The 13,560-nt window shown below is 46.6% G+C and overlaps 1 protein-coding gene across 4 annotated transcripts in view; it reads left to right on the forward strand.

The window, feature by feature from the left end:
* Positions 1-13,560, forward strand: part of SNX29 (sorting nexin 29) — a 394,719-nt gene that overhangs the window by 27,146 nt on the left and 354,013 nt on the right. For all 4 annotated transcript variants that reach the window (XR_011364568.1, XM_069983707.1, XM_069983706.1 and 1 more), the window contains exons 2-3: positions 7,038-7,102; positions 9,877-9,929. Coding sequence is in view for 3 of the 4 variants with exons in the window: in XM_069983707.1 (XP_069839808.1) it covers positions 7,038-7,102; positions 9,877-9,929 (118 nt within the window). In the remaining variant the exon portion in view is untranslated. The remainder of the gene's footprint in view (positions 1-7,037; positions 7,103-9,876; positions 9,930-13,560) is intronic.

Raw genomic sequence — 13,560 nt, forward strand, 5'->3', positions numbered from 1 at the left:
AATCAATACCACAAAGACGGAGGCACTACCCCTTAATTTACCCACTGGTCTGCTCTCCCAATTGAAGTCGGCATACCCATATAGATGGAGCGATTCTTCCATTAAGTACTTGGGAGTCCGACTCACTCCAACTTATGGTTCCCTTTATGCTGCTAATTATCCGCAATTGTTCAAAGATCTCAAGGCCCTACTGAACAAGTGGAATATTCAACATATCTCCCTCCTGGGTCGCATAGCCTCCGTGAAAATGACGGTATTACCAAAACTCCTTTACTTTTTCGAGACCTTACCGATTAAAATCCCAATGCGAGAATTGAAAACGTTGCAATCGGCAATCTTTCATTTTATCTGGGCACATAAACGCCACCGCATACCTAACTCTGTACTGATGAACAACAAGACCCAAGGCGGGCTGTCGGTCCCCAATATCCAACTTTATTACTGGGCCACCCATCTCCGCCATGTATTTGGCTGGGCTTCGCTCCAAACTTATAAAAGATGGGCGATGATAGAAAAGCTTTGGTTAACGCCTATCCACCCGAACTCATACTTATGGGCCCCTCCCCCTTCTACTTCTCCTTCTCTCCCCCTGCTTGGCCCGATACAATTCACTAAACATATATGGTCTGTTTGTGCCACTAAATTCAACCTTTCTTCTCGCCATTCTCCTTTAACCTCATTTCTCTTCACTTCGTCCTTGGAGGTGGGCTTGGATCCGGCGGTGGCCCGACTGTGGTCTAGTAGGGGTCTATTCCAATTTGCGGATATAGTAGATCCGGTGACTCGGGAGCTGCTCCCCTTTGCCAAGCTGAGTGAAAAACACTCACTCCCCAATTCTGAATATCTTACCTATTTGAGCATCCGACATTTTATGCAGACGGCATTCGGGGCTCTGGCGGTTTCCAAGCCTACTCCCTTCGAAATGTTAGCCAGGATGGGCTCCTCCACACGAGGCCTTATCTCAGCCATCTATTCTATCCTGAACTCGCCGGTGGGAGACTCGCCAGCTCGCCATAAATATATGGATCACTGGGAGGGGGCTCTGGCCCGGTCTATTACGCCGGAGCTGTGGCGGATCATATGGAGCAGGGCAGCGACCTCCTCTATCTGTACTAACTATAAAGAAACGCACTATAAATTCATGATGCGTTGGTACCACACCCCCGAATTACTGCATAAATTTAATGCCAGCATCTCTCAGCTATGTTGGAGGTGCAACAGAGCTACGGGCTCCCTGCTTCATATCTTCTGGGACTGTTTAGGCATTAAAACATTCTGGAGCCAGGTGGCGGCACTGATATACTCAGTCCTTGGGATTCATGTGGCTCTAGACCCCCTGACATACCTGTTTAATGTTACCCCTAAGGCTCTGGGGAAAAGGCCTACTAAGCTTTTGCTCCATATCCTGACGGCAGCTAAATCCCTGATCCCCCGTTCCTGGAAGCAGACCTCTCCCCCCTCTCTGGACGAGTTGCTCGCCAGAATTAAAGATATCAGAGCACTGGAAAAACTGACGGCCTCGTTGAATAATACAATGCCTTTGTTTGACTCTGTTTGGGCCTCCTGGGATACCTACTGTACGGGTGTCGACTCAGTATAATGACCTTCGCCACCCTTAGTATACCAGCGTTCCCCCTCTCCCCCCTGACCTACCCCCTCCTTCCCTTTTTGTTCTTCCCCTTGTCATGTATTGTCTCTGTCTGTTCATCTGATTTATTAGGTTCGTTCCAGTTGTCTTACTATTGCTGTGACTTCATAGATTGGCTCCTGTAAGTCTCATAACCTGTTATGGAGCACTGTTCAGTTAGTTTTGGCTTTGTTTTTTGGTTTATTTGCGGTAGGAATGATGACACCCTGCATTTGACCTGTTAATGCTTATCTTGTTTGTTACCCCTGGCAATTGTAACAAAAAAAATAACAAAAATCTTCAATAAATATACAATTTAAAAAAAAAAGAATACATAGATCTGTGGGGGCTCAGTGTAGGGAAGTGACCCCAGAACATCACTAATAGGGATAGGGGGAGATGGTTTTGTTCTATCCCCTATTAGTGATGTTCTGCGGTCACTTCCCTACACTGAGCCCCCACAGATCTATGTATTCTTATATGCCACAAAGAATACAGTGTATAATGCACCTAGGACCCAACTACAACAGCTGTAGGCACTACAACTCCCAGCAAGTACTGACAGTCTGCAGTCCTCAGGATATGCTGGGAGTTGTAGTGCCTGCAGCTCTTGTAGTTGGGTCCTAGTTAAAAAGTTTGCACTAGTGTACTGTAGTGACCGCAGGGCTGTGTCAGTACACTACCGCAAACAATAAACTGACCCTTATAGACCCCAATGGTACACAGGCTCGGCACACTATAGAAGTAATTACAGTGCAGTTACTAATGACTCACAGGTGACGTCTTCTCCGATTGCCGTCGCTAACTTTTTGCTTTCTTCTCCATCTGGCGCAGCATCATGAAGACTTCTCCGACCACAACTTGTCTGCAGGGGCAGCTGGGGGTGACTGGGGAAGGGAGGCAGCTGGGGGGGGCTGGGAAAGGGAGGCAGCTGGGGGTGACTGGGGAAGGGAGGCAGCTGGGGGGGGCTGGGAAAGGGAGGCAGCTGGGGGTGACTGGGAAAGGGAGTCAGCTGGGGCGACAGGGGGACTGGGGAAGGGAGGCAGCTGGGGGTGACAGGGGAAGGGAGGCAGCTAGGGGTGACAGGGCAAGGGAGGCAGCTGGGGGTTGACTGAGGAAGGGAGGCAACTGGGGTTGACTGAGGAAGGGAGGCAACTGGGGGTGACTGGGGAAGGGAGGCAGCTGGGGGAAAGGGAGAGCAGCTGGGGGAAAGGGAGAGCAGCTGGGGGAAAGGAAGAGCAGCTGGGGGGCAGGGGACCAGCAGGGAGGGGCAGCTAGGGTGGCAGGGGAGGCTGGGGCTCAGGGGGAGAGGCTGGGGGTCAGGGGGAGCGGTAGGGGGGCAGGGAAGAAGCTGGGATTCAGGGGGAGAGGCTGGGGGTCAGAGGGAGAAGCTGTGGGTCAGGGGGAGGGGCTGGGAGGCTGGGGAGCAGCTGAGAATGCAGGGGAGAGAGGCTGGGGGCAGGGGAGAGGCTGAGAATGCAGGGGGGAGAGGTTGGGGACAAGGGGAGAGGCTGGGGACCAGGGTAGAGGCTGAGGGTTAGGGGGAGAGTCTGGGGGGGGGGGGGCAGGGGAAAGGCTGGGGGGCAGGGGATAGGCTGGGGGAGGCAGGGGAGAGGCTGGGGGGCAAGGAGAGGCTGAGGGTTAGGTGGAGAGGCTAAGGGGTTAGGTGGAGAGGCTGGGGGGGGGGGCAGGGGAGAGGCTGGGGGGCAGGGGAGAGGCTGAGGGTTAGGGGGAGAGGCTGGGGGGCAGTGGGAGAGGCTGAGGTTTGGGGGGAGAGGCTGATGGTTAGGTGGAGAGGCTGGGGGGAGCAGGGGAGAGGCTGGGGGGCAGGGGAGAGGCTGAGGGGCAGGTGAGAGGCTGGGGGGCAGGTGAGAGGCTGAGGGGCAGGTGAGAGGCTGAGGGGCAGGTGAGAGGCTGGGGGGGCAGGTGAGAGGCTGGGGGGGCAGGGGAGAGGCTGAGAATGCAGGGGGGAGAGGCTGGGGACCAGGGGAGAGGCTGAGGGTTAGGGGGAGAGGCTGGGGGGCAGTGGGAGAGGCTGAGGTTTGGGGGGAGAGGCTGAGGTTTGGGGGGAGAGGCTGATGGTTAGGTGGAGAGGCTGGGGGGAGCAGGGGAGAGGCTGGGGGGCAGGGGAGAGGCTGGGGGGCAGGGGAGAGGCTGAGGGGCAGGTGAGAGGCTGGGGGGGGCAGGGGAGAGGCTGGGGGGCAGGGGAGAGGCTGAGGGGCAGGTGAGAGGCTGGGGGGGCAGGTGAGAGGCTGGGGGGGCAGGGGAGAGGCTGCCCGCCAGCAGGGGGGCAGCTGAGGATGCAAGGGGGCCGAGGGGGCGGGCAGACGCTGTGGGGCTGGGGGGAGACGGAGCGGCCGGAAACAGAATGGGCAGGCAGGCTGGTTCCCTCCCCCCATGCAGCGCCGGGGTCCGGGGTCCGGGGTACGAGGCAGGTGTTGAGCTTCCGGCACACACAGTCTGACAGTGGCCGGAAGCTCCCAGCTGCAGCCCCGCGTTCCTGGATCTTCTCTCCTGCTAGGCGATGACGTCACATCACGTGAGTGCCGCCGAGCAGGAGAGAAGATCCGGGACCGCGGGGCTGCAGCTGGGAGCTTCCGGCCTCTGTCAGACTGTGTGTGCCGGAAGCTCACCCCCTGCATCGCACCCCGGACCTCGGCGCTGCATGGGGGGAGGGAACCAGCCTGCCCACCAGCCTGCTCCCGGCCGCTCCGTCACACCTCCCCCCCCCCCCCCCCCCCCCGGCGCGGACTAGGCACCCGTGGGCCGGTGCCTACGGACGTTTTTTTTTTTTTTTTTTAATAATAAAAAAAGTGTTCCCTGCGGGTGCCGCCCCCCCCAGGGCGCCGCCCTAGGCACCGGACCACGGGTGCCTAGTGACAAATACGGCCCTGGAGATGATGGGAGTTTGATGCTATTGTTGATGCTCAATGTACCCGTGGTGCCCTGTGGTGTGGCTTCATACGGGTCCTGCGACGCTGTTCAAATCCTGCAGGTGGTGATGTCATGGCTCTTCTGATCCCTCTTCTCCAGGGCTTTTGAAAACTGGAAGTCGGAGACTCCAATTCATCTCCATAAGAGTGCTCTCATAGAGATGCATTGGAGACTCTGACTTCTAGACTCCCTACCTGCAGGCCATTCGGCGAAGAGGTCATGTGGGCGCCCTCAGGATTTGAACAGTGATAATTTACAAATCTGTCAAACTTTTTGAAACCAGTTGATTTAAAAAAAAATTTTTTAAAACTTCACCAGAGTAGCCCTTGTCCCATGACGTGATTAGTAAGTGTCTCCCTTCTGGGACCCCAGAGTAATCATATGTAATCGGAGGGGTACCTAGGGAAACCACAGACAGAGCTCATTCACACTAACTGGTTATGTGTGTAATGTTAATCCTCCAGCCGGAGAGAGACACTCTTAACCACTCTACCTCTCTATAAACTCAGAAATCCCTAATACAGTATGTAAAAATGTCTAGTTTAATAAACCCAATCACTCATATCATAATTGTGTCTGTGTGTGTGTGTGTGGGGGGGGGGGGGGGGGGGAGTCATGGTTCCTTACAGAGCAAGTTGTGATGATTTTAAATGTAAAGTTTTGGAAATGTATAATTGGAGGCTTCCAGAACTGAGAATAAAGAAACATAGTTTACCAATGGGCATATGTTCTAAAGCAAATGTACCACTTCCTGTCCTAAATTATTATCATTATTTTTGACCTGGTCAGTGTCGGTGCGTAGATTGCAGTCTATTTTGGGTGGAATACCCCTTTAAGGCCCTGTACACACTAGAGAAAAGTCATTTAAACCTGCCAGCAGGACCAGTCGTCTATCTTAAAGGGTGCTCCGGACACTAAACATACATTTTCATTACATTGCTTTAATAAAGTTTTATTACTATGTACTGTATATTACTGTATTGATTTTTTTTTTTATTTATATTTACACTTCTGGTGACTGGCAGCAGAAAAGTGTGACCTTTCTGCTGTCACCGATGTTGGTGTCAGGGACTGCAGGGCTACCTAAGCCTTGCAGTTACTTATCCCCTGCTTTATTTCACCTTTGCTGAGCAATGATCTACAGAGCAGGATCTTAATACCCTGTGTACTGTATATTATTATATGCAATATCCAGGGTGGAGGCTTCCCGACCAATTTTCTGTATGCAGCAGACACCACTCGCTGTGCAGAGGCTGACAGAAGTGTCAATGTAAATAAAAAGTTAAATAAAGTTCTATTACGAAGTAATATTGAGGAAAGAAGAATGGGGTATGTCGCCCGATGTGTCTGGTAGTGGCTTACTCCCATGTCTACATTGTAAAGATAGAGAAGGATAGAGGGGTTTAGTAAAAGAGCGATCTCAGTCTAGTGTATACACCAAACATATCTATAGTACAACTATTGTAGAGAAAAACATGCTTGACGACTCTTTCATCCAAGCTATCACTGTAAACATCTACAGCAATGTGCCAATATTGTGTGCAACATGTAGGTGTCAGACAGGAATTAACCCCACCTCTGTAATATCGATTGATGCTGGTGTCAAACATATGTCTTCCATCTTTACTCCAGAGAAACCATGGCGGAGACTTATTATTGTTGCGGCCTGGGCGTCGCCACGTAGAAGGCGCAGAAGTCCGCCTACCATAATCTGCAAGGCGGGGGAGTTGTAGATGGGGGAGGTGTAGACTTCGCGCAGTGCCTGTGTCAGGTGCAGACCAGCTGGCGTGCACCTCTTAGTAAATCTGGCTGGAAAAAAAGGGAGTGGGGCTTTATCTAAGACTTATCTAAGTACGCCAGTCATGATAAATGTCCCCACCATATTTCACTTATAGTGTATAGTGACAGACTTGTTTGCTTAGGGTGCGTTCACACCTACCGCATCCGCAGCTTATTTTTCCGCGGAAATCCGCAGGTCTGGTAGTGCAGATTTCAACCTGCGAGAAATCCGCGTATGCGTGCGTTTTGCGGTTTTTCTGCAGCAAGTTTATCGCAAATGAAATGTCCGTTTAGAATGAGAGACATTTCAGTTGCGATAAACTTGCTGCAGAAAAACCGCAAAACGCACGCATACGCGGATTTCTCGCAGGTTGAAATCTGCACTACCAGACCTGCGGATTTCCGCGGAAAAATAAGCTGCGGATGCGGTAGGTGTGAACGCACCCTTAGAAAGTTTTAAGTATGAAAACTTCTTACAGTTTTATAGTAGTAGCAATGGTTACCAAAAGAATGTAAGGTCAATCTAAAATGCTCCGTTTAGATTCCAGACACACTGCCTCAACAACAAACAGTGTAATATGTTCTCAATAATGGCTGGTTAAAATGAGACATGAAGGAGGTGAAGTATTTTCTGTTTAGTATTCCTCTATACACAATCCTTTCGCTTCACTGATTTAAATGGTTTATTCCTTTGCAGGGTTACAGAACAATGATTTCAAAAGACAGTATCTCATGGAGCGGCTCCTGGATGCTGTAAAGCAGGTACAGTGTACTTTGTATTCTGGTAATAGGTAATCTTTTATAATAACTTGGTATACAACCTTTACAGTGTTATTACTTTCATACTAAACATCAGTGGCATAGCTACCATAGAGGCATGGTAGGCAGTTGCTATGGGGTCTGTGCAGGAGGGGGGCCTGGGGGAGAAGGTAAGAGCATGTGTCCTTCTGCTTAACCCCTTATGTACTGCAGTGTGAAAGTGACCCAATGTTTACATGCTGCAACACAAAAAAAAAGGGTTAACAAGCAGAAGACTGAGATCTCTGCTTCACTGCACTGATAACCTCTGACCTCTGTTCTCCAGCTGTGCAATCAAGTAGGAAAATGTGCAGAGCTCCTTGCAGAGGTCAGGGGTTACCAGTAGCGCATATATATATATATATATATATATATATATATATATATAAATATATATATATATAAATATAAATTTTTTTTTTTTTTTTTTTTTTTTATATATATATAAAATCAAAGAAACCAAGGCAGGAGCTGCGGAGTGCAACGTTTCAGCTCGTAAACCCGAGCCTTTCTAAAGCATGTTTGAGAAAGGCTCTGGTTTACGAGCTGAAACTTTGCACTGTTATGCAGACTGGCACAATAAAGTCTTTTTAATTGGAAGATGATGCTGTCCTCCACTTGCTTCCACTATATATATAATATACGCAGTGCTTTGTGTTGTGGGTAGGGGAGGGGGTTTCCTTAAAAATGTCTGCTATGGGGCCCCGTGAATGCTAGCCACGCCCCTGTTTATCATCTGGAAAACTTTTAATAGCTGCTTTAAATACTTTTCCACTTCTTCTCATCTTGTTTGCTTTCATGTCTTTTTCCTTGGTGCTACTGCTAATCTGTGCTCTTTGGGGTGTGCTATTGGCAAAATCAGCCTCCTTCCACCTCTGGCAGCTAACAGTATACAGTAGTTTTTTTTTTCCCTTCATTTCTTTTGCAGCTCGATAACATGACACTCAGAACAGCAAAGGTTCTTACACCCATCTGACTACTAACTTTATTGTCAAACTATAAACCCACATATCTTAGTAACAGGAGGACATATAAAAAACCTGTAAAAATGTGTGTGATCGTGGCATCTTAAACTATTTAGTAACACCTTTTTTTGTGGGGTTGGCTTCAAGTTCTCTTTTTAGAGAAACTTACCAGCTGTAGTGTTTCCATAGTGCCCGATACTGTCACCATCTAGGCAGTTTGGTGCACGTGGGGCGGAACTACCACCCTCGATATACTGAACTGCCACGCACGCCCTCCCCATGAATATAGAAGCGATGCTCTGCAATGATGCCATGACACCGCTTATCAAAGCACCAGATGAAGACGCATTCTTTTTCAGCATTGCTTGCGCTATGGGAGCGTAACAGGAGATTAGAATGTTCTTGTTAATTTCCCTTTAAGTTAATTTTTTTTTTTTATATAACCTTTCCAGCAGCTAGTGTAGTTTTATTTATCTCTCAGACAACACCTTTTAAATATATATGTATAGTTATTCACCGACCAAAGCAAGTGTGAATTATCTGGAAAAGGTGTTAAACTGAAACGTGTGTAGTTAAAAAATAGCATCAATGATTGGCTGTGCTTTTTTAGGACTTTACAATGTTTTATTTTGCCAATTGTCTATAGTTGGCATTTTCTTATGTAAACTTCATAGAGCTGGAGGAAATGTGAGATTTCTGAAAGCGGAGAAAGTCTTTCCCTGAGAAATCACATACTGTACATACTGACACCATTGCTAAGGGCAGTGCCGTTAGGACAGTGTTTCTCAGCCTCGGTATGCGTACCTCAGGGGGTACGTGGCGCGGGTTAGGGGTTACGTGTGAGACATATGGAAAAAAAAAAAAAACTAATTTGCTTTTAGAGCCGGGACATTGCTGAATGCTGGCGTTAATAGCATTTAGCAGTGTTCTGCAGCACCAATCAACCCCCGCTCCTGAGAACACCCACCCTCCTTCCCCCAGGACAGGGACATGGCTAAGGAGGAGGGCATCTGCCCCGGGCACAGCTGGTGCTGACCGCTTTCTCAATACACCATATTTCGTCCAACCTCCTCGTCCAACAGCTGTCCTTTTCTAAAACCACCCCTGTCCTACACGCACAGCTAGTGTCAGCTGAGTACAGCTGCTGGAAGAGGTGCTAAGTATTGGGATTAGTGATGTGGCAAGCTGCTCTGCCACTCAGCGCTGTCTGAATACTAGGGGCTTATTTGGCTGCAGGGGGTATACTTTGCTACAAGGGAAATATCTGGCTACTGACTACAAGGGGCGAATCTGGCTGCAGGGCACAATGAGGGGGGGGGGGGCATACTTGGCTACAAAGGGCATATCTGGATGCAAGGGGGCATACTTGACTATAAGGGGCATATTTGGCTAGAGGGGACATACCTGGCTGTTAGGGGCATATCTTACTATAGTGGATATACCTGGCTACAAGGGGCTCTAGCTACAGGGGACATATCTGACTGCAGGGGGCCTAGCTGACTACAGTTGCACATACCAAGCCACAGTGGGCAAGAACTGTGTGCAGCAGCTATAAGGTAGTTGGGCTGGTTCACACACCACCAAGGACATGACCGCTTCCCCTTCAATCTCAGGAATATAGATGCTGCTTAACTGGTTAAAGTTAAGTGGGAGTAATCCTCTAGAGACCAGGCACTCATAGGAAAACCTTGTGATACACATTAACGGATTGTCAGAATACAAGTAAAGTGTGAAATAATTTTTCGAAACCTTTTTCCTCACTTTGCTTTACAGTGTCAGATTCGATTTGGAGGACGGAAGGAGATTGCTTCGGATTCCGATAGCCGGTATGTCTATTGTTGTCAGGTGTGGGTGTGGAGGGGGGTTTGGGTCTAGTTACACAGAAAGATTATCTGACGGATTATTATCTGCCAAAGATTTGAAGCCAAAGCCAGGAACAGACTATAAACAGAGAACAGATAATAAAGGAAAGCCTGAGATTTCTCCTCTTCTCAAATCCATTCCTGGCTTTGGCTTCAAATCTTTGGCAGATAATCTGTCAGGTAATCTTTCTGTGTAAATGCACCCTTAGGCTGCATTCACACATTCCGTGAAGTTGTCCGTACTCCCGGATCCGTTCGTACGGACAATTTTACGGCCAATTGCTTTCTATTGGGCTATTCAGACGTTCCGTCATTTCACGGATCCGTGATCGGTGTCGTTAAAAAATAGGTCATTACTTGGAAAGGATTCCATATAGAAATCAATGAGATCCGTGTTTTTCACGGATGTTACATCCGTGTTTGTATGTGAAAAACACGGATGTGATGTAATCATTGTAATTTAAAATACTTTAAAACAGATCCGTGAAAAAAAACGACACGATGCAAAACGGACTGTTTTGTACGGATCACGGACGTAGCTAGCAGACCACAATCACGGACCAGGAAAAACACTGAATGTGTGAATGCAGCCTTAGGCTGGGTCCACACTACGTTTCTTTCATCCATTTTTTTTTCATCCTTTTTGCAAAAAACGGATGCCGTTGTGTGCATCCTTTTTGATCTGTTTTTCCATTGACTTCCATTATAAAAAAAAATGGATCAAAACTGATCTGTTTTTTTTGAATGTACACAAAAACGTAGTAAACGTAGTTTTCGTGTCCGCTAAAAAAACGTATCCGTTTTGATCCATTTTTCCATTGACTTCCATTATAAAAAAAAAACCCATCAAAACGGATGCACACAAAGGCATACGTTTTTTTTTCATCTGTTTTTTTTTGCAAAAAACGGATGAAAAAAATCGATAGCAAAAACGTAGTGTGAACCCAGCCTTGCTTGTCTTCATTCTGGTGCCTTTATAATGTGCATAGAAGGGATAATACTTGTTTAAACATTCTAGCTTCTGCTTTCCCAAGAACTTTTCCCCCCAATGTCTTGCATAATAGGTTTTAGTTTACTTTGAAGTTTTATTTTTATTACAAAAAGGGAACTAGAATACATGCTTTGTTGTCTTTCATTGTTAACAGCACAACACAATAAACTGATCATCTATTTCCAGTGTTTCCCAGTATACAGCAATGGTGGCTCTATAAAAGGACAATATAGAAATACATGTTTTTGCAGTTTTTTGCGTGATCATCCATGACAACCCTTTTTTCGCCTTGTTTGGGGGGTCTAAAAGTTTTCTGTCCCCCAACTGTCAAGGACTAGGGTGTTTAAGTTCTTCTTGAGAGTAAGACTACAAATCCTACAAAAACGGGCAACACTATGTATTAATCCATGTAAACAACTTTATTCCAAAATTCATAAAATACATACTAGATAAACTGGTAAAAAGAGCCAATGGCTGCACACGCAAAAAACAACCACCCACAGGATGAGTAAATGTATAAGTGAGAAGGCAGTATAATATAGGATGTAAACAATGGGTCTAAGTTAAATGATACCCAGTGGACTATTATCCAAGAGACACATTGCAACACCCCCAGGCCTATAAAGTGACAACAGTAATTGCATAATGCCCAACTCCTCAATAGTGGCCAAACTGGAGGTGAAGATAAGATATTGCTGGTGTTACCTGTGGTATGGAAGTGTGCACGTCCCCCTCCAACGCACGTTTCGCACTGAGCTTTTTCCAGGAGGTGTGGAAGCCCCTGCTAGCGGCCCTTTTATATGTGTGTTATAACCGGAGTCCAGCCCCTCTGACGCTTCCTCGACGCCGGTCACGTGATCGCAATCCAGCGCGGCGACGCAGCGGCACCACGTGACCCGTCACATGGACGGACCTACGCGTGACGTCACGCCGCGTTGCCATGGATCCCACCACGCTTCCCAGGGACAGGCTGGTATTGGTCAATATAGAAATTTTTAGAGAGTAAGACTAGTATACACTGATCATCTCCATAGGGATTTATTGGAAACAGCCAAACATGATCATTCCTCTGACTCCAACACTGAAGGAGAAGAGTGTTCACAATTTTTTACCAATTTTTTATACTGATATATTCTATGCAGATTGCTATGTAACTTTGTTATTGCATTGCAATAAGTATCGTAGCCCTTATTGACTTCCGCTGAGGTTCCATCATTATGATAGTGTTCTTTTCTGGTCATCTAGAAGACATTCAATGTCATTTATAAAATTCCCTTGTTTTCTTACTGAAACAGAACATTTCCAGGGAGAAATTTCCTGGCGGCTACCTTGAGCCTGCTGTACATTTTCCATCAGAAAACTAGGTGTTGATGATGTGCGGCTGATGACAGTGTTGGCTGCAGTGTGCATCACGCATCATTGCCCCCGATAGCTAGCTCAGACACACAGTGTAACACGTCCCTAACTTCTTCTACAATGTTGTGTCCCCTGTTTCGGAAGTTAATTGGAGCATCTGCAGTCATGCACAAATTGTTACAAAGCCTCAGCGACACGTTGATATTTTGGAACTATCGAGTACATCCTGTAATTTTATTTTTCTTAACCTAAGTAGTCATGACAAAAATGCACTTCAGATGGAGCCTGAAACACCTTATCTGTGCCCGGGGACTTTCAGGCTGGTTCTGTTGAACATTTTTAAACCTTTGACGTTTAAAAAGTTTCTTTTAAAAAAAAAAAAAAATCTTATAATTTGTTCTATTAAAATCTATGGAAAACTATTGATCAAAGCACGCATTGTTAAAAAAAAAGCTGTACCCAGTCGCTATACATTTTATATATATATATATATATATATATATATATATATATATATATATATATATATATATATATATCTCCTATAAAAACTCCTTGGAGAAATAAAGTATACACTCAGAATACGGGAGGGGATTTATTGTCTTTCATGCAACAAGCACGAATATAACAACGGGATCTTAAACATCAGTCAGGTTATTGGATTTTATTGATGTCCAGGGTCTTACCTTGAAACACCTCTAGGCTGGGTTCACACACAGTATATTTCAGTCAGTATTGAGGTCCTCATATTGCAACCAAAACCAGGAGTTGATTAAAAACACAGAAAGGCTCTGTTCACACAATGTTGAAATTGAGTGGATGGCCGCCATTTAATGGCAAACATTTGCTGTTATTTTAAAACAACGGCCGTTATATTGAAATAATGGCAGTTATTTACTGTTATATGACGGCCATCCACTCAATTTCAACATTGTGTGAACAGATCCTTTCTGTGTTTTTAATCAACTCCTGGTTTTGGTTGCAATATGAGGACCTCAATACTGACTGAAATATACGTGGTGTGAACCCAGCCTCAAGCTGTGTTCACACACTGTCTTAGCCGCCTTTTTGAGACTGATGTATTTTAGTCTTAAAATGACAGCTGTCCAAAAAGACAGTTAAACAGGTTGGTGTTGTACCAATAAAAGTTACATTGTAGAGATACTTTTCCGACCCCCGTGAATAATAGGGAATTTTTTGTGTGTGTGCACTGACAGACGCTTTTTCCATAAACTTTATCAGTACACA

This window comes from Dendropsophus ebraccatus, chromosome 9 (assembly GCF_027789765.1).
Source record: "Dendropsophus ebraccatus isolate aDenEbr1 chromosome 9, aDenEbr1.pat, whole genome shotgun sequence".
NCBI classification, from domain to species: Eukaryota; Metazoa; Chordata; class Amphibia; order Anura; family Hylidae; genus Dendropsophus; species Dendropsophus ebraccatus.